The sequence below is a fragment of the Sapajus apella genome, unplaced genomic scaffold, assembly GCF_009761245.1.
Source record: "Sapajus apella isolate SASKATOON/1434 unplaced genomic scaffold, GSC_monkey_1.0 scaffold48, whole genome shotgun sequence".
Lineage (NCBI taxonomy): Eukaryota > Metazoa > Chordata > Mammalia > Primates > Cebidae > Sapajus > Sapajus apella.
In genome coordinates this window covers 6,982,591-7,009,902 of record NW_022436988.1, presented here as the reverse complement: position 1 = coordinate 7,009,902, position 27,312 = coordinate 6,982,591, and the positions used below count along the sequence as shown (strand labels likewise).

At 52.9% G+C, this 27,312-nt stretch overlaps 1 protein-coding gene across 16 annotated transcripts in view; it reads right to left on the bottom strand.

Annotated features, from left to right (window-relative positions):
• FBF1 (Fas binding factor 1) overlaps positions 1-27,312 on the bottom strand; it is a 32,622-nt gene that overhangs the window by 2,442 nt on the left and 2,868 nt on the right. For 2 of the 16 annotated variants that reach the window (XM_032241626.1, XM_032241624.1), the window contains 27 exons: positions 25,558-25,813; positions 24,841-24,868; positions 23,748-23,789; positions 21,964-22,057; positions 20,727-20,787; positions 19,819-19,869; positions 17,640-17,757; positions 17,024-17,101; positions 15,632-15,754; positions 15,161-15,296; positions 14,892-15,025; positions 13,599-13,698; positions 10,536-10,991; positions 9,388-9,504; positions 8,871-8,959; positions 8,646-8,704; positions 7,684-7,839; positions 7,409-7,509; positions 7,069-7,275; positions 5,561-5,668; positions 5,331-5,470; positions 5,135-5,253; positions 2,467-2,589; positions 2,197-2,382; positions 1,582-1,758; positions 1,373-1,510; positions 1,162-1,279 (listed from right to left, as the gene is read on the bottom strand). In XM_032241626.1, the coding sequence (XP_032097517.1) occupies positions 1,162-1,279; positions 1,373-1,510; positions 1,582-1,758; positions 2,197-2,382; positions 2,467-2,589; positions 5,135-5,253; positions 5,331-5,470; positions 5,561-5,668; positions 7,069-7,275; positions 7,409-7,509; positions 7,684-7,839; positions 8,646-8,704; positions 8,871-8,959; positions 9,388-9,504; positions 10,536-10,991; positions 13,599-13,698; positions 14,892-15,025; positions 15,161-15,296; positions 15,632-15,754; positions 17,024-17,101; positions 17,640-17,757; positions 19,819-19,869; positions 20,727-20,787; positions 21,964-22,057; positions 23,748-23,789; positions 24,841-24,868; positions 25,558-25,566 (3,268 nt within the window). In that variant the 5' untranslated portion in view covers positions 25,567-25,813. The remainder of the gene's footprint in view (positions 1-1,161; positions 1,280-1,372; positions 1,511-1,581; positions 1,759-2,196; positions 2,383-2,466; positions 2,590-5,134; positions 5,254-5,330; positions 5,471-5,560; positions 5,669-7,068; positions 7,276-7,408; positions 7,510-7,683; positions 7,840-8,645; positions 8,705-8,870; positions 8,960-9,387; positions 9,505-10,535; positions 10,992-13,598; positions 13,699-14,891; positions 15,026-15,160; positions 15,297-15,631; positions 15,755-17,023; positions 17,102-17,639; positions 17,758-19,818; positions 19,870-20,726; positions 20,788-21,963; positions 22,058-23,747; positions 23,790-24,840; positions 24,869-25,557; positions 25,814-27,312) is intronic. The other 14 variants (XM_032241630.1, XM_032241629.1, XM_032241638.1 and 11 more) reach the window with 12 other exon arrangements.

Below are 27,312 nucleotides of genomic sequence, written 5' to 3'. Positions count from 1 at the left end.
CGGAGGTTGTGGTGAGCCGAGATTGCGCCATTGCACTCCAGCCTGCGTAACATGAGTGAAACTCCGTCTCAAAAAAAAAAACAAAAAAAACAAAATTACCCAGGTGCAGTGGCACATGCCTGCAATCACAGTTACTTGGGAGGCTGAGGCAGGAGAATCACTTGAACCTGGGAGGTGGAGGTTGCAGTGAGCTGAGATCACACCACTGGACTTCAGCTTGGGTGACAAGAGTGAAACTCCATCTCCAAAAAAAAAAAATATGTGCCAGAGTGGAATGGAAGATTATGTACCGAAACGTTAAAAAGTGGTTCTCTCTAGACCCGGAGTGGTGTTGAGGGTGACTTTTTTTTTTCTTTTTTTGAGATGGAGTCTTGCTCTGTAGCCCAGGCTGGAGTGCAATGGCACAATCTCAGCTCACTGCAACCTCAGCCTCCCAGGTTCAAGCGATTCTCTGCCTTAGCCTCCTGACTACAGGCGTGTGACACCATGCCCAGCTAATTTTTTTGTATTTTTAGTAGAGACAGAGTTACACCATGTGAGCCAGGATGGTCATGATCTCCTGACCTTGTGATTGGCTCGCCTCAGCCTCCCAAAGTGTTGGGATTACAGGCATGAGCCACCAAGCCTGGGGAATTTATTTTTTTTAAATGAAGTCTTGCTCTGTCACCCAAGCTGGAGTGCAGTAGTGGGATCTTGGCTCACTGCAACTTCCACTTCCTGGGTTCAAGCAATTTTCCTGCCTCAACCTCCTGAGTAGCTGGGATTATAGGTTCCCGCCACCATGCCCGGCTAATTTTGTCTTTTTAGTAGAGACGGGGTTTCACCATGTTGGCCAGGCTGGTCTCGAACTCCTCAGGTGATCTGCCCGCCTCAGTCGCCAAAAGTGCTGGGATTACAGGAGTAAGCCACCTCGCCCAGGCTGACAATGATTTTTTTTATTTCCTTTTTTTCCCGAGTGCAGAGTCACAAAAAGGTGACATTTTTAATAGTGTCCCTCTATTTCTATTTACCTGAAATTAACACACATTATTTGTGTAAAAAATAATAAGACAACTGTAAAACCCAGCTGGCTGCCTTAACTGAGCGGCTAGAGGGGGGCCTGCCCACTCCTAGCCCCTGCCCAGTCCTGAGCCCCCGGCCCTTCCTTCTGGAGCCACTCACCACTCTGGCTGCAGGCTGCGGGGCCCTGGGCCCTGGGGAGCAGCCCCAGGAGGCTGGAGGGCAGGTCCTGTCGTGCACGGTCCAGCTGCAGCCTCTGCTGGGCCAGACTCAGATGCTCCTGTCCCCGTTGCCCCAGAAAGAAGGCCTTAGCTATGAGGTGGGAGGCTGGGGGTACTGGGGGCCGGGGCGCCATTCACTCCGGGAGCCTTGCCTGGTGCACGTGCTGCTCCTGCTTCCGTAGCTGCTCCTGCTGTTGCTGCACTGCGTGCAGCCGGGCCTGCTGCTCTGCCTGCACCTGCCGGGCCTCGCGCAATGCCCGCTCCCCCTCCTCGTACTTCTCGGAGGCCACCTGCAGGGAGGCCACCTGGGTCAAGGCTGCCTGGGCGGGGCCGCGCCCATGCCCATGTGCCCAAGCAGCACCTTGCTCATGCTCTCCACCTCCTCGGCGCGGAGCTTAACACGCAGGGCAGTGGTGTTGAGCCTCTCCTTCTCCAGCCGCAGCTCCTGCCACTCCTGCTCCAGGGCTGCTCTCTCGGCTGCCAGCTGCTTCTCCTCGGCCCGGAGCTCGCTGGCCCTCATCTTCAGCTCGGTCTGCTCCTGGGGACGGCAGAGGCCCTGCTGCATTCTCCTCCAGGAGTTGCGCTGCGCTCTGTGCAGGACTCTTGGGTCCCCTCTGCCCAACCTGCCCCTAGGAGGCAGGGGCTTCCAGGGAGGGCCAGAGAAGCCCGGGGCCAAGCCAGGGTGCTGCTCTCACCAGCCACGTGACTGTGGCAAGCTCAACTCTGAAGTTCGGGTTCCTGATTTCTAAATGATCAAAGTCATGGGAATATGAGGATCAAATAAGAAAATGTGCATAAGGCACTTGGGACAGTACAAGGAAGCTGTGAGCATGAGGATGTGATTATTGTTTTAATGCCTGTGTTCTTGTGACATTAGTGTTATGCTCTCTTTTCCTAAGACTGGACTTGGGTGTGTCCAGAGGGAGGGGCAGAAGCTACCCCGGCCCTCCACTGTGCCAGAGGCTCAGGGCACTACCTTGGCCAGGCTGATGAGGGTGCCCTCCCGCTGGGTGTCCATCTGCAGCGCCCGCTCGGCCTCACGCTCGGCCCGCTCCTTACTCAGCTTTTGCTGTGCAGAGAACTCCGCCCACTCAGCCGCCAGGCGCCGCCGCTCCTCCCCGCACTTGAGCAGGACAGACTTCTGCTCCTCCAGCAAGGCGCTCTGGGATGTGGGGTCGAGGGCATGGGATGAGTGTCCCTGGGCATAATGGCAGGGTTAGGGGCTGAGGGCAGAGGCATGACTCACCTTGGCCCGTTCCAGCTCTGCCCTCTCCATGGCCATCTGCTGGGCTGTGACCTTCCTTTGCTCCTCTAGGGCACGCTGCATGGACTCCGCCTTGGACTGCTCAGCAGTCACCCGCCAGCGTTCCTGTAGTGCCCAGGTAAGACTGTGAGCATGGTTCTTGCCCTGAGGATCAGGCCTGGCCACAAACCCACCAGTGTCTCCCACGCTATGCCACTGACTTATCCTTCCCAAAGAGGCACAAAATGAGGGGTGCCTGGGAGGCACCGCCAGAGCCCAGCCCACACGATTCTGTCCAAGAGGAGGACCCAGCAGGCGCCAGCCCAACCCTCAGGTCTCCAGCTGCACCAAGGCTAGCAGCTTGGGAGGCCCAGGGGCAACATCCCTGCCACTGAATCACCAGCTCCGTCCGCACTCTGCCTGTCTTCACCCAACAGCCAAGCAGGCTAAGCACAGGGCGGTCTGGCGCCATGCCACGGGCCCAGCCACACAGCATGAGGCGAGAGCTTCCCTGTGCCTGACCCCAGGCAGGTGCTTAACACAGTTACCAAATGAAGAGGCTCACAATATAAAAGCATCTCTATCTACGTTGATATGGCCACAGGGTAGATATTAGGTCACTACTGGACATCTCTGACTAGTGGGATACTTTCATTTCCTTCTTTAAAAACTTTTTTTTGGCCAGGTGCAGTGGCTCAGGCCTGTAATCCCAGTGCTTTGGGAGGCCGAGACGGGTGGATCACCTGAGGTCAGAAGTTCGAGGCCAGCCTGGCCAACATGGTAAAACCTGTCTCTCCTAAAAAGACAAAAATTAGCTCCATGTGGTGGCGGGTGCCTGTAATCCCAGCAGCTCAGGAGGCTGAGGTAGGAGAATCCCTTGAACACAGGAGGCAAACGTTGCAGTAAGCCAAGATCATACCACTGGGTGAAAGAGTGAGACTTGGTCTCAAAAAAAAAAAAAAAAAAATTTCTGGGCATGGTGGCTCATGCCTGTAATCCCTGCGCAGACTTTGGGAGGCCAAGGTGGGGTGGGCGGATTGTCAGAGCTTAAGAGTTTGAGATCAGCCTGGGTAACATGGCAAACCCCCATTTCTACAAAAAATATGAAAAATTAGCCAGGTCTAGTGGCACGTACCTGTGATCCCAACTATTTGGAGGCTGAGGGAAGACTGCTTGAGCCTGGGAGTGCGTTCAAGCTGCAGTGAGCCAAGATCTTGCCACTGCACCTCAGCCTGATGACAGTGACAGCCCATCTCTAAAAAAAAGTTTTTGGCCAGGCATGGTGGCTCCCACCTATACTCTCAAAATGTTGGAAGGCCTAGGTGGGTGGATTGCTTGAGCTCAGGAGTTCAAGACCAGCCTGGGCAACATGGCGAGACCCCTATCTCAACACAAAATACACCATTAGCTGGGTGTGGCAGTGTGCACCTGCAGTAGAGCTGGAAGCCGAGGCAGGAGGATGGCTTGAGCCGAGGAGGTCAGGCTGCAGTGAGCTATGACCACACCACTGCACTCCAGCCTGGAAAACAGAGCAAGACCCTCTCTCTAAAAACAAAGAAAGTGCTTCGTAAAACCTAAAGGATGACAGCTACTATCTGGGAACAAGAAGATAGGTAGGAGGGCAAGGAAGGCTGCATGGAGGTGGTAGCATCGAAAGATTCATTACCATTGAATTCAGCCTGGAAAGATTTCCACAGGTAAGGACAGGGATGTGAGCAAAGGCAGGGACTGCAGGTGAGCACCACCACATACAGCTAATTACAACAAAACTTTATTTATTTATTTTTGAGAAGAGTCTCACTCTATCACCCAGGCTGGAGTGCAGTGGTGCTATTTCTACTCACTGCAACCTCTGCCTCCTCGTTCAAGCGGTTCTCCTCCCTCAGCTTCCCTAGTAGCTGGGATTATAGGCATACGCCACCATGCCTGGTTAGTTTTTATGTTTTTATTAGAGACAGGGCTTCACCATGTTAGCCAGGCTGACCTTGAACTCCTGACCTCAAGTGATCTGTCAGCCTTGGCCTCCCAAAGTGCTGGAATTACAGGTATTAGCCAATATGCCTGGCATATTTTTTTAGAGATGGGATCTCACTGTGTTGCTTAGGCTGGTCTCAAATTCTTGGACTTAAGTGATCTTCCTGCCTCAGCTCCCCAAGTAGCCGGGATTACAGGCACAGGCCACCGTGCCTGGCTGAGGTCATTATTATTTAATTAAAGCATGTGCTTATATACAAAAGGTATTTAGGAAGTTCAAATGTCTGTTAGAGCTGAAGAGGCTAGGTTGACATTTAATAGGCAAGAGCATCTGTCCCAATGTCACAGGGCTTGGGTAAGGGGACAGCTCCGAGTGCAGCTGATGGTTTCAGGGTTAGACTGTGGAGGGCGGCCAGGGTGGCTGAAGGGCTTGCGGTGGTGAGGAGCAGGCAAGGGCATGGTGGGGGCCTGGCCAGGTGGCCCCTGTGTGCTCAGGTGGGCAATGCTGAGGGCCTGGCCGGGGCAGGGAGACGTAGAGGCAGGAAGTAGTGGTGGGGGGGTGGGGGATGATGCCCACGGGAGAGTCAAGCCTCAGCGCTGACCTCCTGAGGAGGTGAGGTCAGGAGAGTGTCGCCACACCTGCGGGTGCCCTGGAGGAGAGGCCCCATGGCAGGAGGGCCAGGAGGACCCGCCTCACCTGCTCCAGCAGCCGGCTCTGCTCATTCAGTCGCGCCTCCATCTTCCCGATGACCTCCTGCTGCCGGCTCCGCTCCTCCTCCAGGTCCCGCTGCTGCTGGCCCAGCCGCTCCTGCAGTGCTGAGGGCAACCCACAGGGTGCTGGCAACTGCTCTCCTTCCCACCAGGGGTCTGAGGGTCTGAGAGGGAGGGCGTACCCCGCAGCTGCTCGTCCCGCTGCCGGATCCCCAGCTCCCGCTCCTGGGAGGTGGTGAGGTGCGAGGCCTCCACGCGGGAGGACAGCTCCTGCAGGCTGCTGGAGAACTTCTCCATCTGGTGGATGATGCTATTCAGGGACCTGGAAGGAGGCTGGGTCACCGCCTCCTGAAAGTCTTGGGACCCCCCCAGCCCCACCCTCGGGCAAGCACGGTTGGGGCAGTACACATACCGTGTGTGGGAGGTGGCGCTGGTGGCCGCATCGACCTCTCGGTCTTTCAGCAGCTTCAGCCGCTGCAGCTGCTCCTCGTGGTCTCTGCGCATCTCCAGGATGGACGCCCTGAGGGGGGGTGGGAGGGGAAGGCCCACAGCCACTCTGAGCAGGACCACCCAGACACGGCAGCTCCTTGTGGAAGGGCGTGCTTCGAAGCAGCCCTTGCTCCCAGGCCTCTCTTCCTCTGGGCACTGCCTCAGTTTCCCCAGCTCCTCTGTCTTATCTGTCATGGTGCCTCAATGCTACATGCACTAAGATGGAGATTCCTCCGGTTATTCAGCAAAGAGCACTTTACATAGAGCAAGGAAAAACCATGTGTACACTTCTTTTGAGTCCGGCCAACCTGAGCAGTCTTTCTTTTCTTTTTTTATTTTTGTAGACATGAGATCTTGCTATGTTGCCCAGGCTGGTCTTGAACTCCTAGCCTCAAGCAATCCTCCTGCCTTGGCCTCCCAAAGTATCTTTTTTGTTTGTTTTTAAAATATTTTTAGAGACAGGGTTTTGTTCTGTGGTCCAGGCTGGAGTGCAGTGGCATGATCATAGCTCACTGCAGCCTGACCTCGTGGGCCCAAGGTATCCTCCACCTCAACCTCCCAAGTCACGATCATGCCCAGCTAATTTCAAAACTGTTTTTAGAGACAAGGTCTTGTTGTGTTGCCCAGGCTGGTCTCAAACTCCTGGCCTCAAGTGATCCTCCCACCTTGGCCTCCCAAAGTGCTGAGATTACAGGTGTGAGCCACCGTGCCTGGCCCTGAGCAGTCTTAAAAGGCGGGCTCTGACCCAGGCACGGTGGCGGCTCACGCCTGTAAACCCAGTACTTTGGGAGGCCGAGGTGGGCAGATCGCGAGCTCAGGAGTTCAAGACCAGCCTGGCCAACATGGTGAAACCCCATCTCCACTAAAAATACAAAAATTAGCCTGGCATGGTGGTGGGCGCCTGTAATCCCAGCTACTTTGGAGGCTGAGGCAGGAGAATCGCTTGAACCCAGGATGCGTAGTTTGCCGAGATCGTGCTACTGCGCTCCAGTCTGGGCGACAGAGCGAGACCTCTGACTCCCTTAGGTAACTTCTTAGTTTCCTTCTCTTCTAGAAAGGCAACCCTATCAACATGGCAGGCACAACAGTGCAAGCCTTTCCTGGGCAGACCTTGTCTCTAGCCTCTACTGCGTGAGCTGGTGAGTGGATTACCCTGTGCTTAGTTAGGCCCTGGAGGGCTTGCTGCTGCCATGCCATGCGTGGACAGCCTGTGGATACCCCATCCTGCCTCTGTAAGAGCAGGTGGCACTCTACCCATGCGTGTGATGGGTCAGTGTGCCCAGCCCTCAGTCCTCACTCACTGGGCTGGAAGGGAAGGGCTCAAATCCCTGTCCAAGGGCTGCTGAGCCACAGCTGAGGATCTCGTGAGGATGGCTCCCTTCTGGCCGGTCCTTGCAAGCCTGTCCCCAGCTGCCTGTCCCTGGGCCTCACCGCTGCAGCTCCCGGAGCCGCTCCATTTCCTGGTCCTTCTCCTGTGCTGCAGCAGCCAAGCGCCGCTGGTGCTGGGCGGTGAGCTCAGCACGAGCCTGCTCGGCCTCCTGGCAGTGTGACAGATACCGAGCTGACAGCTCCTCGTTCTCTCTCCGGAGACGCTCCTCCCGTTGCTGGTATGATATTTCTAGCATCTTGATGCGGCTTCTGCCAACAGAACACCCAGCCATGGCATGAGGAAGGCAGAGGGCTGCCACCTAAAGGCCTCTCCAAGCACACTGGGGTGGCCTTTGGGGTCAGCGTGAGAGCCAAGGCAGAGCTGGGGCCGGCGCTGGGGTACCTGTGTGAAGTCTCGATGAGCTCTAGGTCTGCCTGGTGCTGCTGCTGCAGACTCCCCAGCAGCAGCTCATGCTGGGCCCGTTCCAGCTCCAGCTTCCGCACCTGGGAGACGGCAGGAGGGCCAGCGATTAGGGAGGGGAGGTGGCTGTGCTCTACACTGCCCTGTGCCAACAGCCCCTCCTTCCTCCTGGGGATGCTTCCAGCCACTCTCAGTCTCTCAGTGACCCCTCCCGTTGCAACTTTGCCCCCAGTGCTAGCGGCCCCACTGGCACTCACCTGGGCCTCCAGCTCTGCCAGCCGGGCCTGGCTCTGCAGCAGCTCGGCCTGGAGCCCGGCGGTGCCGCTCTGAAGCTTCACCTGTGCTGCCAGGAGCTGCTTCTGGTATTCTGTGCCTGGCAGCAGGCTCAGGGCCAGGGACTCTGGGAGCAGGGGCTGTAGGAGAGGACGAGAGGTTTCTTGGTTAGGGAGGGGACAGACCAGCTGGGATCAGCTACCTCCTGGCCCTCTGCTCACTGGACCTCCCTGCTTCTGATCTGTGGCTGCAGACAGGGCCAAGGCCTTGGAGAGTTACAGTCACTGCAGCTGAGCAGTCCCCAGTGTACTTCCCCTTGCAGGTCCGGTCAGGAGCACGTGGCTCCCTCCACCCCTCGGAACAGCTTCCTCCCCAGCGTGGTCTCCAGCTTCCCAGACAAATGGCTGAACCCCAGCTGAGTCTCCGCTGACGAAAGCTGATGCTGGCTTTTCCTGTTAGCCCTGAAGCCCACATGTTAACACTAATCTGGTTCCCACAAGCTGCCCCCTACCCACCATCTCCCAGGGACACACTCCTGGGGGCCACACCTCCCATGCTCAGGTGTCAGAGGTGACTGCCATGCATGGAAACAGAGGCAGAGGTGTGGCAGGAGAATGGCAGGGGTGGAGGAGGCTTTCTAGACTGAACAGGACCCTGCAGCCCTGCTTTCTGACGGCAGCATTCCCAGCTCCCGGCCTGGCTACCTCCTCGAATTCCCATTGATGTAGGGAAATTAACACCCAACTCTGCCTGGGAGCAGTGAGGCTAGAAGTTCCGGCAAGTGCTGGTGAGGGGTGCTGGGGGAGGTGGCCGACGCCACATTTGGTATGTCTGACATATTTTTCCTGGCAGGTCATCAGATTGAAGTTTTGGTGTTGCCTCTGTGCATGGAGAATTGCTCCCTGAGCCGTGACCTTGACCTACACCTGTCTACCTGCGCCCCTACCTGGATGGGCAGAGAAGGCTCTGTGGGCTCCTGGGTGCTCGGGAAACACATAGCAGGCTCTGAAACAGCAGCAGAGAAATGAGCAGGGTGGCCCAGGGCTGTGGGCCTGCAGGTGTCCAGGAGGGGCTAGTGTCACTCATGTCCCAGGGACCCAAAAGGAAGCTCAAAGCACCTCTTCCTCACCCAGGTTAAACTCCCAAATAGAGCAGAAAACAAAAAACCAACCCGTGGCCGAGACGTCTCCAGGGGCTGCTCCCCGCTTTGGGGAGCCTGTAGGGAGTGCCGAGGCGGCATGTTTCCGAGTCACAGGGGACCTGAGGGCACAGGGACGGGGCAAGGTGAGCAGCCTCTGTGTAGGACATGAGGACGGGGCAAGGCAAACAGCCTCTGTATGGGACACGGGGACAGGGCAAGGTAATTAGCTCTGTGTGAGACGTTGGGACGGGGGAGGGTGAGCAGCCTCTGTGTGGGACGCGGGGACGGGGGTTGGCACCAGGAATAAAGGAAAACTTCGGGTTCAACTGACAGCTGACTAAGGAAGAAGTCTCAGCTGTGCTGGTGGTAGGCAGAGGACAGAGTCCCCTGTACGTCAGAAAGCTCTTCCACCAGCGTGCCTGGAGCAGGGGCTGAACGCCACAGTTAATTGTATTGGGTCTCCACACCATTGTCTGCTGTCCCTCTCTAAGGACGGAGTGCTGCCCACTGCACTCTCACTCCCGCTCAGCCTGCAGCCCGGGCCTACCCCGAGACGCCAGGCCTGGCACGTGGTCTTTCTCCGGAGGTTGTTCCAGAGCTCCCTCCAGCAGCTGCTTGCTCAGGTCCCGGCGTGCTGGTGAGAGGTTGGCTGAGAAAAGGCAGCATTGAAGGTGAAGGTGACAGAAAGCCCAGGTCAGGCTGGATGGGGGCCCAGGACAGGCTTTACACATGAAGCTCATGGCTGCCCTTCCTCCTGCTCCCACCAGCCCGTCTGGGGGTGTTCTCCTCCCAAGTCTGAGCTCCTGGGATCTGTGGGCATCTCTCCCCTTCAAGTCCCCTCTTCCTGCCTCAGCATCCCTGTTCCAGCCCATTTAACTTGGCTTGGCTCTATAGTAGGGCTCTGCTCAGTCTCCCAAGTCTGGCTGGCTCCCTTTCCTGTCATTTCTCCCTCCTTCTCGGCTCACGGGTCAGTGAAGAGACAGGCTCTCTTCTGTTTTGACCTCAGTTTTCCCCTCAGCCTCAGGTGAAAGGCAAAAGTACCCTCCTTACATCAACCCCAGGACTGGGTGATGTCCCTGGGCTGTCACAAATTGCCCAGTTCACCTCCCTGGGCTCGGGCCACATCGCTGCTCACGACTTCCCCCAACCTGCTGGCCCTTGCACCTTCCTGCCCTCAGAGGTCGCTCACTATCCTGTCCCACGGCTCTCCCTTCTGTGGCTTCTTCAGGAGGTGCCTCTGGGCCACTGTGTCTCCTCTAACACTTTCAAAGAGCACAGGGACATCTCAGCTCACACACTCCATATTCACTTCAGTGGAGCTGGCAGAAACACCAGCTGTTTGGACGCTGAGGCTGCCAGCCTGAGGGCACTGTGGCAGGGCACTGCTCAGAGGCAGGGCAGTGGTGTGTCTGCCATCTCAGGTATCCCCTGTTCTGCCCAATCAAGTTAGCACCTGTCCCCATGGCAATCAGGGCACAAATGTCAACAGCTCCCCAGTCCTGTTGGGTCTGTCCCTGGGGCAAGCCAGGAAGCCAGAGGCTCTCTCTGTAGTGCCCAAAAGGCAGAGTAGCAAAGCCAAGAAGCAGCCTCTGTGCCCACGGCGCACTGCCTTGTTCCCAACTGAGGCTGCGACAGGTCAGAGGGCAAAGGAGCCCCTCAAGTCCCCCTACAAGCCACAGTATCCCAAGCCTGTACCTGCCAGAAGGGGGATGGCCCACTGTCCCTGCAAAACTCAGGCCCTCAGAGGCCCCAGCACACTGCTCTCTGGCCAGGCCTTGGGACTTCTTCCGAGACAGGGCATGGCTCAGCCAGTCTTCTTCCTCCTTCTCGGAGTCTCGCAGCTTGGAAGCCTGGCTGGCTTTGGCAGGGGACCCTGCACCTTCAGTTGGTGGCTTTGCCTTGGAGGGGGGCAGCCCAGCTGGTACAGAGTGCTGGCTCTCAGGAGGAGGCACTGAGGGCGTGGCAAGCACTGAGGTTTCCTGACGGGCCTCTCTGGTGGGTGAGGCAGGGAGCAGGTCCAAGTCATCGTCCTTGAGGCCCAACCAGTCAGCTCCTCCCTTCCTGGGCTGGATGGGGCTGGAAGTGGCTGGAGGGCTCTGTCTGGAGCCTGGTTCTCCCTTGGGGTCTGGGCCACTGTCTGCTAAGAACCTACTTCAAGACAGAAAGGAGAGTGTCAGGCAGGGGAAGTAGCCAGTCGCAGTGGTCCCCTAGCAGCCTGTGGCTAGGCATCACGATGCCCAGGGACCCTGCACAGTCAGCTGAGGCCCAGTGAGCAGTGGCTCCTAGGCTGGCTTAGGTGGCAGGCCATGTGCTGTCTATAGAACACCAAGAAGTATAGAGACCTTGACTTCCATCACATGAACCAGGGACAGTTCTACCCACAGAGAATGGGATCAAATGACAGCCCCGGGCATACAGGTCTAAAGACAAATCAGGCTGGGTGTGGTGACTCATGCCTGTAACCCCAGCTCTTTGGGAGGCCAAAGTGGGCAGACTGCTTAAGGCCAAGAGTTTAAAACTAGCCTGGCCAACATGGTAAAACCCAATCTCTACTAAAAACACAAAAAAATTAGCCAGGCATGGTGGTGGGCATCTGTAGTCCCAGGTATTTGGGATGCTGAAGCATGAGAATTGCTTGAACCTGGGAGGCGGAAGTTGCGGGAAACTGAGATCATGCCACTGTACTCCAACCTGGGCAACAGAGTGAGACTCTGTCTAAAAAAAATAAAAGGCTGGGCACAGTGGCTCATGCCTGTAATCCCAGCACTTTGGGAGGCTGAGGCGGGCAGATCACAAGGTCAGGAGATTGAGACCAGCCTGGCCAACATGGTGAAACCCATCTCTACTAAAAATACAAAAATTAGCTGGGCATGGTGGTGGGCACCTGTAATCCCAGCTACTTAGGAGGCTGAGGCAGGAGAATTGCTCAAACCCGTGAGGCAGAGGTTGCAGTGAGCTGAGATTGTGCCACTATACTCCAGCCTGGCGACAGAGAGAGACTCCGTCTCAAAAAAATAAAATAAAAAATAAGTCGAATCAAGTGGTTTCCAGGCTTTCTACCAACAGCCACTCTGTTACTTCATTTGTTCGGCCATGGCCTTCATCTGTCACTGACCAGTGGCAGCAGGTTCCCAGGGTTAAGGAGGTACTGGGTGTGGGAAGAAATACCGGTGTACATAGAGCTCTTCAGATAGAAAGAGGCTGAGGAAGCCGCCCTGGCATAATGGTAACAACTGCTGAGCCTGGGAAAGGATGAGAAGAGAGCACCTGGTGCTGTTTTTACAACTTCTGAAGTTTTTTTTTTTTTTTGAGACGGAGTCTCCCTCTGTTGCCCAGGCTAGAGTGTAGTGGCATGATCTCAGCTCACCACAACTTCCGCCTCCTCCCTCAGCCTCCTGAGTAGCTGGGATTATAGGCGCCCACCATCCCACCCAGCTAATTTTTGTATTTTTAGTAAAGACAGGGTTTCGCCATGTTGGCCAGGCTGGTCTCGAACTCCTGACCTCAGGTGATCAACCTGCCTCCCAAACTGCTGGGATTACAGGTGTGAGCCACTGCACCCAGCGGATTACCGAAGTTTAAAATTACTTCAAAATACAAAGTTTAAAATATATACTGGGAAAAAAAACTCCAAACTCAGAAAATCCTGTCATTGATTTAATTTTTTTGTTGGCCGGGCGCGGTGGCTCAAGCCTGTAATCCCGGCACTTTGGGAGGCCAAGGCGGGTGGATCACGAGGTCAAGAGATCGAGACCATCCTGGCCAACATGGTGAAACCCCGTCTCTACTAAAAATACAAAAAATTAGCTGGGCATGGTGGCGCGTGCCTGTAATCCCAGCTACTCAGGAGGCTGAGGCAGGAGAATTGCCTGAACCCAGGAGGTGGAGGTTGCGGTGAGCCGAGATCGCGCCATTGCACTCCAGCCTGGGTAACATGAGTGAAACTCCGTCTCAAAAAAAAAAAAAAATTTTTTTTGTTGTAAACTGGGGGGATTATGCTGTCAGAATTGTCACGTCAGGTTTGACAGCAGAGCTCCTGGGAAGCGGGGTGTGAGAAGCCCCCGTAGAGGCCAGTGGTCTTGCTACTTGTCGGGATGTATGTTCCTTGGGGAGACCGAGTAACGGCACAGCACTTTTTTATTATTATAATTTTTTTTGAGACAGAGTCTTGTTCTGTTGCCAGGCTGTAGTGCAGTGGTGTGATCTCAGATCACTGCAACCTCCACCTCCAGGTTCAAGCAATTCTCCTACCTCAGCCTCCTGAGTAGCTGGGACTACGGGTGCGTGCTACCGCGGCCAGCTAATTTTTTTTGTATTTTTAGTAGAGACAGGGTTTCACCATGTTGGCCAGGATGGTCTTGATCTCCTGACCTCGTGATCCATCTGCCTTGGTCTCCCAAAGTGCCAGAATTACAGGTGTGAGCCACCGTGCCCAGCCTGACATGACGGCCTTTTATGACTTCAGGGGCTTTAGATGGAGGCCAGCCCACCTGCTCCTTTCCTTCTGAGGCTGGGTGGGGCACTAACGAACCTGAGCAGCGGCTGGAATGGGTCTCCCACTGGGGCCGTCTCCACCAGTCTGTCTGGGCTGGTGGGACCAGGCTACCTCCCACTTCCTTCAGCCCTCGAAGAGCCAAGGACCTTGCACACTGTGGCCTCCCACACGAGACTCTCGGGTGGGATGGGGGACAGCTGCAGGGGCCTGTCTTCCCAGTGGTCGGCCTCTCAGAGGCCAAGTCCCCCGTAGGCCCTGCTTACCTGACAGACTGCCGGCGGGACTGCCGGCCCTCAGAGGAGCCCACAGTGGGCTGATAGGCTCCGAAGGTGAAGTCCTCGTCACCCCACGCATCTTCGCTGTCTGTGAATTAAGGAGCCTGTGATGATAATCTGGAGTAGGGGGAACCAAGCTCATTTGTGGCTGCAAAATTCTGTCTAACAAGAGCTGAATTTGGTAGCTTGTCGTATAAGACAAGCAGAGGGAAGCCGCTATGAAGGGAGCACCTCAGGCACCAGCCAGGAAGATGCAGTGGCCTTATGGCAGCCAGGCCCTACCCCAGGATCCTTCGAGGTCAGGCCCAGTGAACTGCATGCGTCACAAGAACAATTCTCGCCAAGCACGGTGGCTCACGCCTGTAATGCAAGCACTTTGGGAGGCTGAGGTGGGCAGATCACAATGTCAAGAGATCGAAACCAGCCTGGCCAACATGATGAAAACCTGTCTCTACTAAAATACAAAAATTAGCCAGGCGTGATGGCGTGCGCCTGTTAATTCCAGCTACTCGGGAGGCTGAGACAGGAGAATTGCTTGAACCCAGGAGGCGGAGGTTGCAGTGAGCCGAGATTGCGCCATTGCACTCCAGCCTGGGCAGCAGAGGGAGACTCCATCTCAAAATAAAAAAAAAAAAAGAAAAGAAAAGAAAGCCAGGCGCAGTAGCGCATGCCTGTAATCCCAGCACCTTGGGAGGCCAAAGTGGGCGAATCACGAGGTCAAGAGATTGAGATCATCCTGGCCAACGTGGTGAAACCCTGTCTCTACTAAAAATACAAAAAATATTAGCTGGGCGTGGTGGCGTGTGCCTGTAATCCCAGCCACTTGGGAGGTTGAGGCAGGAGAATTGCTTGAGCCCAGGGGGTGGAGGTTGCGGTGAGCGAAGATTGTGCCACTGCACTCTAGCCGGGCAACAGAGCGAGACTCAGTCTCAAAAAAACAACAGAACGATTCTCAACAGCCGACGGCTGTGGACCAACGCCTTGAGATACACTAGCCAGAGCAGTGCTTTTCAAATGCAAGCTGCTACCCATGAGAGGCCCGAGAAACCAGCTGAATGTGTCATAGCCAGTGTATTTCCAGATCAAACAGCATTAATCACAGACCACCGCACACGAACAGTGGTCACGGTGATATTTCATGATGCTGCTTGTCTCAGCTACAGATGTGTAGAATCACGTGTGTATCTGGATGTGAAGCTGCCTTCTTATTACAGGTTGTAATGAAAGCCTGGTCTAGAGGCCTCCCTCCCCTCCCGTTGCATCCCCTGAAAGCCTCCTTACCCTGTGGCCTCTGGTACTTCTTGTCTAGCTTGAATTCCCTGCGCTCCCCTGTGGCCGGGCGGGTCAGGAGTTTGGTTGCTGTGCCTCGACCCAGCAGCTCATCCAGCGTGGAGCGAGCAGGGCGAGGCCCTTCCCTGCAGGACAGGACGCAGGGCAGGAACATGTGGGTGTGAGGGGCTCTTGGGACCCCCACTGTACCCGTCCACCAGCTTTGCCCTGAACTGGAAGCAGCAGCCTGGCCAGGGCCCTCTACTCATAGGGATTCTTACTGGTCTCCCATCTGCCTCTTCTCTGCTTTGGGGCTGTCTCCAAACCCCAAGGTGGCCATGATGTCATCTCCATCATCAAACAATTCTTCTTTATTTCGGATGGGGGTGTCCCCAGGAGTTAGAGGAATAGAGGGACCTAAAAGACAGAACACAAGGCCCAATGCCCACAGCCTGCCTGCCCTTAACGATGACATCTGAATGGGTTGGGGTGGTTTCTCTACGCCTTTGGGTAGGACGGCAGGCTTTGGACCTGCCTGGTCTGTCCATAGGACCCAACTCCCCCAGCCTCCTCCCAGGCTCACGATGCATCCCTCCTCCCTGTTCCTGAAGACTGATGATGATCTCTTTGTACTGAACCTGAGACTTCTGGTCCCCCCCTGGGAGAGGCCCCTGGTTCTGAACCTGAAAGGATGGTCAGCCTGTTGGCAATAAACCCTTCCCCTGGCTGAGAAATAGCCCAGTCCGCCCTACCTTGATCTCTAACTGTGCTGGGGCTCTTGTCAGAAGCTGTTTTGCTCTCTGTCACAGGCGGCTTCTTAGTGATTCCTTCTTCATCATAGGAGAGAAGTCCTGCCAACGGGTCCTCCAAGTCTCCTAGCAGAAGGGAAAGCACAGGTCAGGCTGCAGCACTTAGTTCAGGAAAAGCAAGCCTGAACTGGGGGAGTAGCCCTCAAGTCAAGATTTCTAAGGCCGGGCGCGGTGGCTCAAGCCTGTAATCCCAGCACTTTGGGAGGCTGAGGCGGGTGGATCACGAGGTCAAGAGATCGAGACCATCCTGGTCAACATGGTGAAACCCCGTCTCTACTAAAACTACAAAAAATTAGCTGGGCATGGTAGCGCGTGCCTGTAGTCCCAGCTACTCAGGAGGCTGAGGCAGGAGAATTGCCTGAATCCAGGAGGCGGAGGCTGCGGTGAGCCGAGATCGCGCCATTGCACTCCAGCCTGGGTAACAAGAGCGAAACTCCGTCTCAAAAAAAAAAAAAAAAAGATTTCTAGCTGTTCCAGGCCAGGCGCCATGGCTCACCCCTGTAATCCCAGCACTTTGGGAGGCTGAGGTGGGCGGATCACGAAGTCAGGAGTTCGAGACCAGCGTAGGCCAACATGGTGAAACCCCATCTCTACTAAAAATACAAAAAATTAGCTGGGCATAGTGGTGCACACCTGTAATCCCAGCTACTCAGGAGGCTGAGGCAGGAGACTCGCTTGTACTTGGGAGGTGGAGGTTGCAGTAAGTGGAGATCGCGCCACTGTACTCCAGCCTGGGTGACAGAGCAAGACTCCACCTCCAAAAAAAAAAAAATTTCTATCTGCTCCAGTACACAAAAAGCCCCCTGGCATCTGCAGGGTGGGGCCTGGGGGAACACCGCAGGGCTGGGCAAGGGGATAGGGAGTCAGAGGGTGGCCCTGGGCTTATGAGCCTGCCTCAGGCTTGCCTATGGGGCGTCTGACTTGCAGGCTGCATGGCCTTCTAGAAATGTCCCGAAGGCATCAGAAGAGAAGTAAAACATCCACACATTCTCTATTTTTCGAGATAACTTTGGGCACAGCAAAAAAACAAAGGAAAAAAGAAAAGAAAGAAAAACATCCACACATTCACGACAGGAAAGGGACTTCTTCCTATACTTTGGAAAATCTTCAGTGTGATGTCTGGCTTTAAGGCCTTTGCAAATAAGTTCCCTAATATCTTAGCCAATATCGTATAACTGGTCCTGACATGAATTCATGAGGACCTACACCGGTGGCACCAACTCTCTGCTCCCCATGTAACATACGCAGCAGCTAGGCCTTGGGCCAGCATGTGTCCGCAGGCTGATCCACCCCCAAACCAGAGTGTCCCAGAGGCATGACAGGAGCCTATGGTACCTTCAGAGGAAAACCTCCTGTTCTGATGCCCAGAGCTGATGGGAGACGGAGGTGACTGCTTGGTAGGAATGGCACCCCCTGCAGGAAGCAGAAGACAAGGTCGTGGGCCTGGGTCTCTCCTGGCCAAAGTCCTCCCACACCACGGACCGGGGCCCTTGGGATGGGTGCACTTCTTCCTGGGAAGCTGGGGACTCATGGCCATGAGCACAGCCAAGGGAGGGGCCTCCAGTTCTCCCATGGATTTCTGCCAGGGAAACATGGTAGGAGCTACCTCTGCTCTCTCATCATGAGTCACTCCAGACACACGGGTTCAGGAGAGGCACAGGCTACCGTAGAGTTCTCCATTTTAACTCACACAGCCTCTCCAGGAGCTGCCCGTGCTGGACTCAGAGGGACTGGAACAGCTCAAGGAAGGGAGGAAACTCAAGCTGTCCCCTTACCCCACCACACACACTCACACACACACATGTACAACTCCTCCTTGGCCTCTCCATCCACGCAGAGATAACCCAAGGACACAAATGCTTCCTTCTAGCATTTTCCATGTCCTCAAAGTCTCCCTAGCAAATTTGAGGAGCCATCTCCTCTGCACCTTTCTCACTGGCTACTGACTCACCCGCAGGCTTGGGGTGGTTGGGCAGCTCTCCTTTCCCAGGGTCCTTTGCAGCTTTTTTGCTAGGGGCTGGATTAGACATCTTCAGACCTAAGATATCAGCATCCATGCCATCCAGGTCCTAGAAAACCAGGGAGGGAGAGCGGAGGATGATGTCTGATGAAGGGGTGAGGACTTCCACCTGAGAGCCAAGGGCTCGCCAAGGGGCGGAATTGTGAGAAAACAAAGGAAAATGAGAAAACTACTGAAAAAAACACTGAGTTAAGAAAGAAAATGAAGGCCGGGCATGGTGGCGCACGCCTGTAATCCCAGCACTTTGGGAGGGTGAGGCAGGTGGTTCACAAGGTCAAGTGATCCAGACCATCCTGGCCAATATGGTGAAACCCCATCTCTACTAAAAATACAAAAATTAGCCGGGTGTGATGGCGCACGCCTGTAATCCCAGCTACTCAGGAGGCTGAGGCAGGAGAATCGCTTGAACCTGGGAGACGGAGGTTGCAGTGAGCAAAGATCACGTCACTGCACTCCAGCCTAGTGACAGACTGAGTCTGTCTCAAAAAAAAAATAAAAAAACACAGGATATCACTCTGTCACCCAGGCTGGCGTGCAGTGGTGCCATCACAGCTCACTGCAGCCGTGATCTCCAGGCTCAAGTGATCCTCCCACCTCAGCCATGTGAGTAGCTGGGACTACAGGTGAACACCAGTTAATTTTTGTATTTTTCATGGAGATGGGGTTTTGCTATGTTGCCCAGGTTGGTCTCAAATTCCTGAGCTCAAGCAATCCACCTGCCTTGGGCTCCCAAAGTGCTGGTATTACAGGTATGAGCTACCCTGCTAGGGTTTTTTTTTTTTTTTTTTTTTTTTTTTTTAAATACAGAGTCTCACTCTGTCACCCAGGCTGGAGTGCAGTGGTATGATCATAGCTCATTGCAGCCTCCAACTCCTAGGCTCAGGTGATCCTACTGCCTTGGCCTCCCAAAGTTCTGGGATTACAGGTATGACTGACTGTGCCTGGCCTTTGAGGAGAAAGACTTCCAGATGAGGTTAAAGAAGATGAATCTGGGCCGGATGTGGTGCCTCATGACTGTAATTACAGTGTTTTAGGAGGCCAAGGTAAGAGAATCACTTAAGGCCAGGAGTTTAATGTTGCAATGAGAGATCACAGCACTGGACTCCAGCCTGGCAGCCTGGGTGACAGATGAGATGGTGTCTCTAAAAAAAAAAATAAAACAAAGAAAAAACAACCAAAAAACACGCGCCCCATAGGGCTATAACCAAAAGCTTGGCCTTCTCCTAGGGACCATGGCAAAATGGGTTAACTAAAAGGGACAAAAAACCCCAGGGTCAGACAGTGGGGTACTGCTGGCTGCAAGGAGAGGAAAACAAGATGTCCTAGGCCAAGCTAGCGATTATGTTCTTATAAACTGTTCAGAATCTGTGCCTTAAAATTCCACTGCAAAGATCAGCACTGGATTTATCTGATGAGAGGACAGCAGTACTGAAGGGGCTTGGCTGGAGATGCGGAGAGAAATATGGAGAAAGGTGAAGAGCAAGCATTAGAGGAGACAGTCTCCCCCTCTGTCCCCTAGGTGGAGGTGAGGGGACCCAGCCAGGTAAGCCTCCAAGTAGGGCTGGCCCCACTTCCCCAGAGGCCTGTGGCAGCCTCTACTCTTTTTGTTTTTTGAGATGGAGTCTTGCTCTGTTGCCCACACTAGAGTGTAGTGGCGTGATCTTGGCTCACCACAATCTCTACCTCCTGGGTTCAAGTGATTCTCCTGCCTCAGCCTCCCGAGTAGCTGGGATAACAGGCTCACGCCACCATGCCCCGCTAATTTTTGTATTTTTAGTAGAGACAGGGTTTCACTATGTTGGTCATGCTGGTCTTGAACTCCTCACCTCGTGATCTGCTCACCTCGGCCTCCCAAAGTGCTGGGATTACAAGTGTCAGCCACTGCACCCGGCAGTGGCAGCCTCCACTCTCCATATACCAGGAATACTGGTTGATACCCAGAGAGGCAAGAAGGCCAATGGCTCACAGACAAGCTCCATGCTTGCCCGAAGAAGGGCTCAGAAACACAGGTTGTAAAAGGAGAAATTAGAGGGAGAATGAAGTCTTGGCACAAAATATCATTACCCCACCCCACCCCCAGCTCTAAGAATTGTGCAAGCTGTTTCCTTACCTTCATGGCCTGGAGCAGAGCCTGTGGGTCTGCCTCTGAGACACCTGAAACCTAAGTCCACAAGGAGGGTGAGGACACAGACAAGGAGGCACACTAGTCAAGGCCCATTAAAACTCAGGGCTTTGGCCCCTTGCTGCTGTTAGGGCATATGGCGCAGCAGGAGCAGACCTTGGCCAACGGAGCTCATACAGGAGGGTGGCTTTGTTCCACTCGCTTGGGATTGGCAGTTGTTTGAAGCCAAACCTGCCTGGTTGTAGAGACTCCAAAAGCACTGCCCTTCCTGCTCCTCCCACCCTTTCATCCAGGACTGGAATTCTGCTCCTTCCCACCCATGCCAATGGACAGCTATGGAGTTTATTATGAGAAAGGAGCAACGTCTAAGACTCTAACAGTTTCAGGGAGCTCTCCTTTCCACTCATCTTACTACAGGAAAAAGAATGCAGGCTGGGCATGGTGGCTCATGCCTGTAATCCCAGCACTTTGGGAGGCCGAGTTGGGTGGATCACGAGGTCAGGAGTTCGAGACCAGCCTGACCAACATGGTAAAACCCCATCTCTTCTAAAAATGCAAAATAATTAGCAGGGCGTAGTGGCACACACCTGTAATCCCAGCTACTTGGGAGGCTGAGGAAGAGGAATTGCTTGAACCCGGGAGGCGCAGGTTGCGGTGAGCTGAGATCACACCACTGCACACCAACCTGGGTGACACAGCAAGATTCCATCTCAAAAAAAAAAGAGAATGCTGCTTTGGGTTCACTCGGCAGCCCCTGGGGCATTATTTTGCTTTAAGAACAGTGACTTTGCAGGGCTTTCTAAACCCTTTGTGGGCAGCCTGTTGGCCATGACACCCATCTCATTGTTTCTGGGGATAAGTAGAGAGGTGGAGAAGTGGGGAATGGCCAGGCTTACCTCAGCATCAGCTTCTTCCAGGCCTGCCACAGGGCTGAAGACACCATCTCCCAAGAAGGACCTGCAAAGAGGAGGCATCAGCCCCTGCCTGCATCCCAGGGCACTGGATGACTCTAAAAAGGGGAAGAGTGACTTAGAAAGTCCAAGGAAACTCTGATAGATTTCTCTGGAGAACAGAGGTGCTAAAAGGAACGTCACAGGCCACCTGATGCAGTGATTTTCCACTTTGTTAAAGCAGTAGAACTGCTTTAAAAACAAATTGTTAAAAATAATATGTAAAGGGCTGGGCATGGTGGCTCATGCCTGTAATCCCAGCAGTTTGGGAGGCTGAGGCAGGCGGATCACTTGAGGTCAGAAGTTCGAGACCAACCTGGCCAACATGGTAAAACCCTGTCTCTACTAAAAATACAAAAATTAGCCAGGTGTTGTGGCAGGCACCTGAAATCCCAGCTACTCGGGAGGCTGAGGCAGGGGAATCAATTGAACCCGGGAGGTAGAGGCTACAATGAGCCGACATCACGCCACTGCACTCCAGAGCAAGATTTCATTTCAAAAAATAAAATAAAGTAAAACAAAACAAAAACAATATGTAAGAGAGAAAAACAACCACTCCAGATCACATGAGGGAGGAGGGCCACAAACCTCTTCCCTATCGCTCATCTGCCAGGTAAACCGTAGAACAAACACAATTTGAAAATCACTGATCTAAGCTAATCCTTTAATTGTGAGGATAAGAAAATTAGTTCTCAGAGAAGTTCAGAAACTGCCCAAGGTCATACAATAAGTAACAGATGTAGGACAGAAGCCAGGACTGCTGACCTGTGCAGTTCTCTTTAACTTCCCCAGGCTCCTTCAATAAAAGCAGGAGCTGGCCAGGTGCAGTGGCTCACATCTGTAATCCCAGCACACTGGGAGTCTGAGGCGGGCGGATCACCTGAGGTCAGGAGTTTGAGACCAGGCTGGCCAACATGGTGAAACCCCGTCTCTACCAATAACAAATTAGCCAGGCACGGTGGTGTGTGCCTGTAATCCCAGCTACTCGGGAGGCTGAGGCAGAACTGCTGGAACCTGGGAGGCAGAGGTTGCAGTGAGCTGAGATTGCGCCACTGCACTCCAGCCTGAGTAACAGAGCAAGACAAAAGGGCAAGCAGATGCCTAGTAGAAAGTGGGGGGTGGAGAGGCAAAGAGCATTTAGACTAAAGTAGGTTACAGATACCCAGGCCGACCCCGCCCTTACTTTGTTCTAGCCTTTGAAGAAGGGAACATCTGAGATACACCTGTGGTGTCTCTGGCACGTGAAGCTAGTTTAACAGGCTTCTCAGGTAGTGTCACTGGAAAAAAAGAAAAGAGAAAACGTGTCATTCAGCTAAAGGGACCTGGAGTCAAGACGCAAAGGCTTGCAAACTCCCTCCCCAAGTTGTCTCTGTGTTAGGAGGAAGGAAACTGCCCCCGTAAGCAGGTCCCAATGTCACCCCTTGGAAAACCTCAATGGGAGAGAGGGCAGAACATTTCCAAGGAGGAGGTCAACCCTAAATGCCGAATACCAAATGAAGAGCCCAACCCAACTGCACCCCAAGAAAATGCAGGAGGAACAACTGCTTTTCCACAGCCCAAACTGTAGGCTGGAGTTTGTGGGTTCTCTAGGGCCATGTGGGGGAAACCTAACCTAAGCCTCTCTGTCCCTGGTGAGCTTTGCATGACCAAGAAGCCATGCTCCTTAACAGACCAATATGAACACAAATAATATGGATTAGCATCCAGAATATATAAGGAACTCTTACAACTCAACGATAAAAAGACAACCCAATTAAAAGAGGCAAAGGATCTGAACAGACATTTCTCCAAAGAAGATATACACATGGCCAATAAACACATGAAAAGATGCTGAACATCATCCGTCATTAGGGAAATACACATCAAAACTACAATGAGATACCCACTTTATACCCTCTAGGATGGCAATAATCAAAGAAGGAAAATAATTATTAGCAAGGATGTAGAGAAACTGGACCCCTCTTACACTGCTGGTGGGATATAAAACTGCACAGCTGCTGTGAAAAAGCAGCCTCCTCAAAAGGTTAAACCTACAGTTACCATATGGTCCAGGAATTCCACAAGAACTGAAAACACATGTCTACCCAAAAACGAGTATACAAACGTTCTTAACAGCAGTATTCCTAACAGCCCAAATGTGGAAATAACTCAGATATCCATCAACTGATGAACAGCTAAACAAAATGTGATTTATCCACCCAATGGAACATTATTTAGCCATAAAAAAAAGTTGTACTGATTCATGCTACAGAGTGGATAAACATGGAAAATATTATGCTACATCAGAGAAGCTAAGTGTGCCAGGCATGGTGGCTCATGCCTGTAATCCCAACACTTTGGGAGGCTGAGGCAGGTGTCTGAGGCCAGAAGTTCGAGACCAGCCTGGCCAACATGGCGAAACCCCGTCTCTACAAAAAATACAAAAATTAGCTGGGTGTGGTGGTGTGTGCCTGTAGTCCCAGCTACTTTGGAACCCGAGGCATGAGAATCGCTTGAACCCAGGAGGCAAAGGCTGCAGTGAGCAGAGATTGTGCCACTGCACTCCAGTCTGGGTGACAGCGTGAGACTCTGTCTCAAAAAAAAGAAAAAAAAAAAAAGTGGTTGCCTAAGGTTGGAGGGAGGAGAGAATGAAATTGACTACTAACGGGTATGGGGTTTCTTTATGGGGTGATGGAAGTGTTCTGGAATTAGGTAGTTGTGATGGTTGTACATCTTTGTGAATATTCTAAAACCACTAAGTTGTATACTTTACAGGAGTAGACTTTATGCTATGTAACTTCTATCTCAATTTTTAAAAAAGCCTGGGTGTAGTAGCTCACGCCTGTAATCCCAGCACTCTGGTTCATGAGGCAGGAGGATCGATTGAGCCCAGAAGCTTGGGACCAGCCTGGGCAACACAGTGAGAAAAAAAAAAAAGCAGCAGCAATGGCAGGCTAAATTAGGGGATTCTGGGAAAGGGGCACTTACTATCATCCCCTAGAAGGTCATCAAGTAAATCATCAATGGAGCCTGGAACAGAAAAGGGAGTCATGACTTCAGGAGGAAACAAGACTGGCCCTTAAAAACCTCAAGGCTCGAGGCTTGCTAGAAGGCCTCAGGGCTTTCAGATGTTGGGACCTAGGCTTAGCTCTCCTCTCATTGGCCACGAGATGTTTTCTAAGTCTCTAGCACAAGCCATACTGTCTTGTTGAAACATCCGGAGGGAGAAATTTAAAATAACTATCTCAGCTGGGCACAGTGGTTCACGCCTGTAATCCCAGCACTTTGGGAGGCTAAGGTAGACAGATCATGAGGTCAGGAGTTCAAGACCAGCCTGGCCAACATGGTGAAACCTAATGTCTACTAAATATACAAAAATTAGCTGGACGTGGTGGCATTTGGGCCTGTAAGCCCAGCTACTCGGGAGGCTGAGGCAGGAGAATCTCTTGAACCTGGGAGGCGGAGACTGCAGTGAGCCAAGATCGTACCACTGTACTCTAGCCTGGGTGACAAGAACGAGACTCTGTCTCAAAAAAATAAAATGAAATAAAGTAACTAACAGGATGATGGTGCAGAGTTTCAGCAGAACCTGTATTCTACCTGCCTACCATAGCACACTGGTCAACGATCAGCCTTCTAGGCTCTGAACACGGCCCAGTGCGACACTTTGGGAAAAGTTCCCAAGATTTCTAGGCACAGGGAAGCTACTTTCAGACAAGCAGGCTCTTTGTACCCTTCCATCAAAGACCCCCCAGAACTGGTCTGGATGTCCCCATCAATGGCCACTTTCTGAGGGAGGCATGTGGGGGAACCTAAGTGCGAATATCGAATTTGTTTTCCCACCCAGCTTTCCCACCCTGAATCCCAACCACATATTTCTGGATACAGAGCCCAAGGAGGATTTTTTCCAGACTTCTCTGAGGACCAGTGAGGCAGCATAAGGAAGACCAAGGCAGCCAATGGAATAATGGGAAAAACAGCAAAACTCTCATCAAAAACATTTAAATAAAACACACACCTCATTGTTCCGGGGAAAAGGCCTATATTTGGCATAAGAGTAATATTCCATCTCTCCACTCACCTTTCCATCCCTTCTTGGTTTTTGGCGCCTAAAATGGGATGAACAAATCACATCAACATAAGCAAACAGTGAACACAGGTGGAAACTGGAAATGCAGAATGAATTGCATTGTCTTGTCAAGTCACCAGAGGCAGGGGCACCAGTGGCATTTGTAGATGCAAGTCCTTTATGCGTTCCTAGAGTTTCTGAGAACAGACTCATTCAGAGCATGGACACAGCCCCACTAACCAGTGATGGGTGCCAATGGGTGGGCAGAAGTCACTTCTTTTCCAGGCATGACATGCAAACCCTCCCAACCGAGATTCATGTGACTGGAAATGTCTTCTATTCTGACTCCTCAATAACCAGGAACAGACACTTAAAATTGCTTCCAGGCCAGGCACAGTGGCTCACGCCTGTAATCACAGCACTTTGGTAGGCCAAGGTGGGCGGATCACCTGAGGTTGGGAGTTCAAGACCAGCCTGACCAAAATGGAGAAACCTTGTCTTTATTAAAAACACAAAAAAATTAGACAGGTGTGGTAGTGCATTCCTGTAATCCCAGCTACTGGGGAGGCTGAGGTAGGAGAACTGCTTGAACCCAGGAGGTAGAGGTTGCAGTGAGCCAAGATTGCACCATTGCACTCCAGCCTGGGCAAAAGAGTGAAACTCTGTCTCAAAAAACAAAACAAAAAAAAACCCTACTTCCAGCTGGATGCTCAGAAGCTCAGAAGCCACCTTACTCATGACAGTTTGGTATCAATGCCACCGCCTGTCAGTCTTCTCCAGGGTCTCCATCCTGGTCCTTGCCGCCCAGTCCCCAAAGTGCTGCATGCAGTCAAGATCTTTGCGGATGCAGAATGGGGCATGTTCGAATTTCCATGCATCTTACTCTGAACTCTGCCTACCATCTCAAGGCTCTCGGGGTTGATCGAAGCTCCTTTACAGCACTGGCCAGTTCATCAGGATTCTACCCAAATCAGGCTCATGCTTCCTAATGAAGAAAATGAAAGTGATTGCTTAAAAATGATGTAGCTTTGGCCAGCCATGGTGGCTCACACCTGTAATCCCAGCACTTTGGCAGGCTGAGGTGGGCAGATCACGAGGTCAGGAGTTTGAGACCAGCCTGACCAATATGGTGAAACCCCGTCTATACTAAAAATTCAAAAATTAGCAGGGCATAGTGGTGCACGCCTGTAATCCCAGCTACTTGGAAGGCTGAGGCAGGAGAATCGCTTGAATCTGGGAGGTGGAGGTTGCAGTGAGCCAAGATCATGCCATTGCACTCCAGCCTGGGCAACAGAGTGAGACCCCATCTAAAAAAAAAAAAATGATGTAGTTTTGGCCGGATGCTGTGGCTCACACCTGTAATCTGTAATCCCAGCACTTTCAGAGGCTGAGGTGGACAGATCACCTGAGGTCAGGAGTTCGAGACCAGCCTGGCCAACATGGTGAAACCTCACCTCTACTAAAAATACAAAAATTAGCCAGGTGTGATGGCACACATCTATAACCCCAGCTACTTGGCAGGCTGAGGCATGAGACTCGCTTGAACCTGGGAGGTGGATGTTGCAGTGAGCCAAGACCATGCCATTGCACTCCAGACTAGGTGACAGAGTGGAACTCCATCTCAAAAAAAAAAAGAGCCTGGGTGAGGTGGCTCATGCCCGTAATCCCAGCACTCTGGTAGGCCAAGGCAGGTGGATCACCTGAGCTCAGGAGTTTGTGATCAACCTGGCCAACATGGTGAAACCCCGTCTCTACTAAAAATACAAAAAATTAGCCAGGCATGGTGGCAAGCACCTGTAATCCCAGGTACTCAGGAGGCTGAAGCAGGAGAATCGCTTGAACCCACCAGGCAGAGGTTGCAGTGAGCCAATATCACGCCATTGCACTCCAGCCTAGGCAATAGAGGACAGAGTGAGACTCCATCTTAAAAAAAAAATGTAGCTTCAACAGAACATGAATCTGAATCCAAAGGTTGTCAAAGCTCTTCTTACTTTGCCCATTCAAGAGGTAAAGCCTATTTCCATAAATTAAAAATTCCAGGCCTGGTGCAGTAGCTCACACCTGTAATCCCAGCACTCTGGGAGGCCGAGGCAGGTGGATCACCTGAGGTCAGGAGTTTGAGACTAGTCTGGTCAACATGGTGAAACCCCATCTCTTTTAAAAATACAAAAATTAAAAAAGCCGGGCGCGGTGGCTCAAGCCTGTAATCCCAGCACTTTGGGAGGCTGAGGCGGGTGGATCACAAGGTCAAGAGATCGAGACCATCCTGGTCAACATGGTGAAACCCCGTCTCTACTAAAAATACAAAAAAAAATTAGCTGGGCATGGTGGCACGTGCCTGTAATCCCAGCTACTCAGGAGGCTGAGGCAGGAGAATTGCCTGAACCCAGGAGACGGAGGTTGCGGTGACCTGAGATCGCGCCATTGCACTCCAGCCTGGGTAGCAAGAGCGAGACTCCGTCTCAAAAAAAAAAAAAAAAAAAA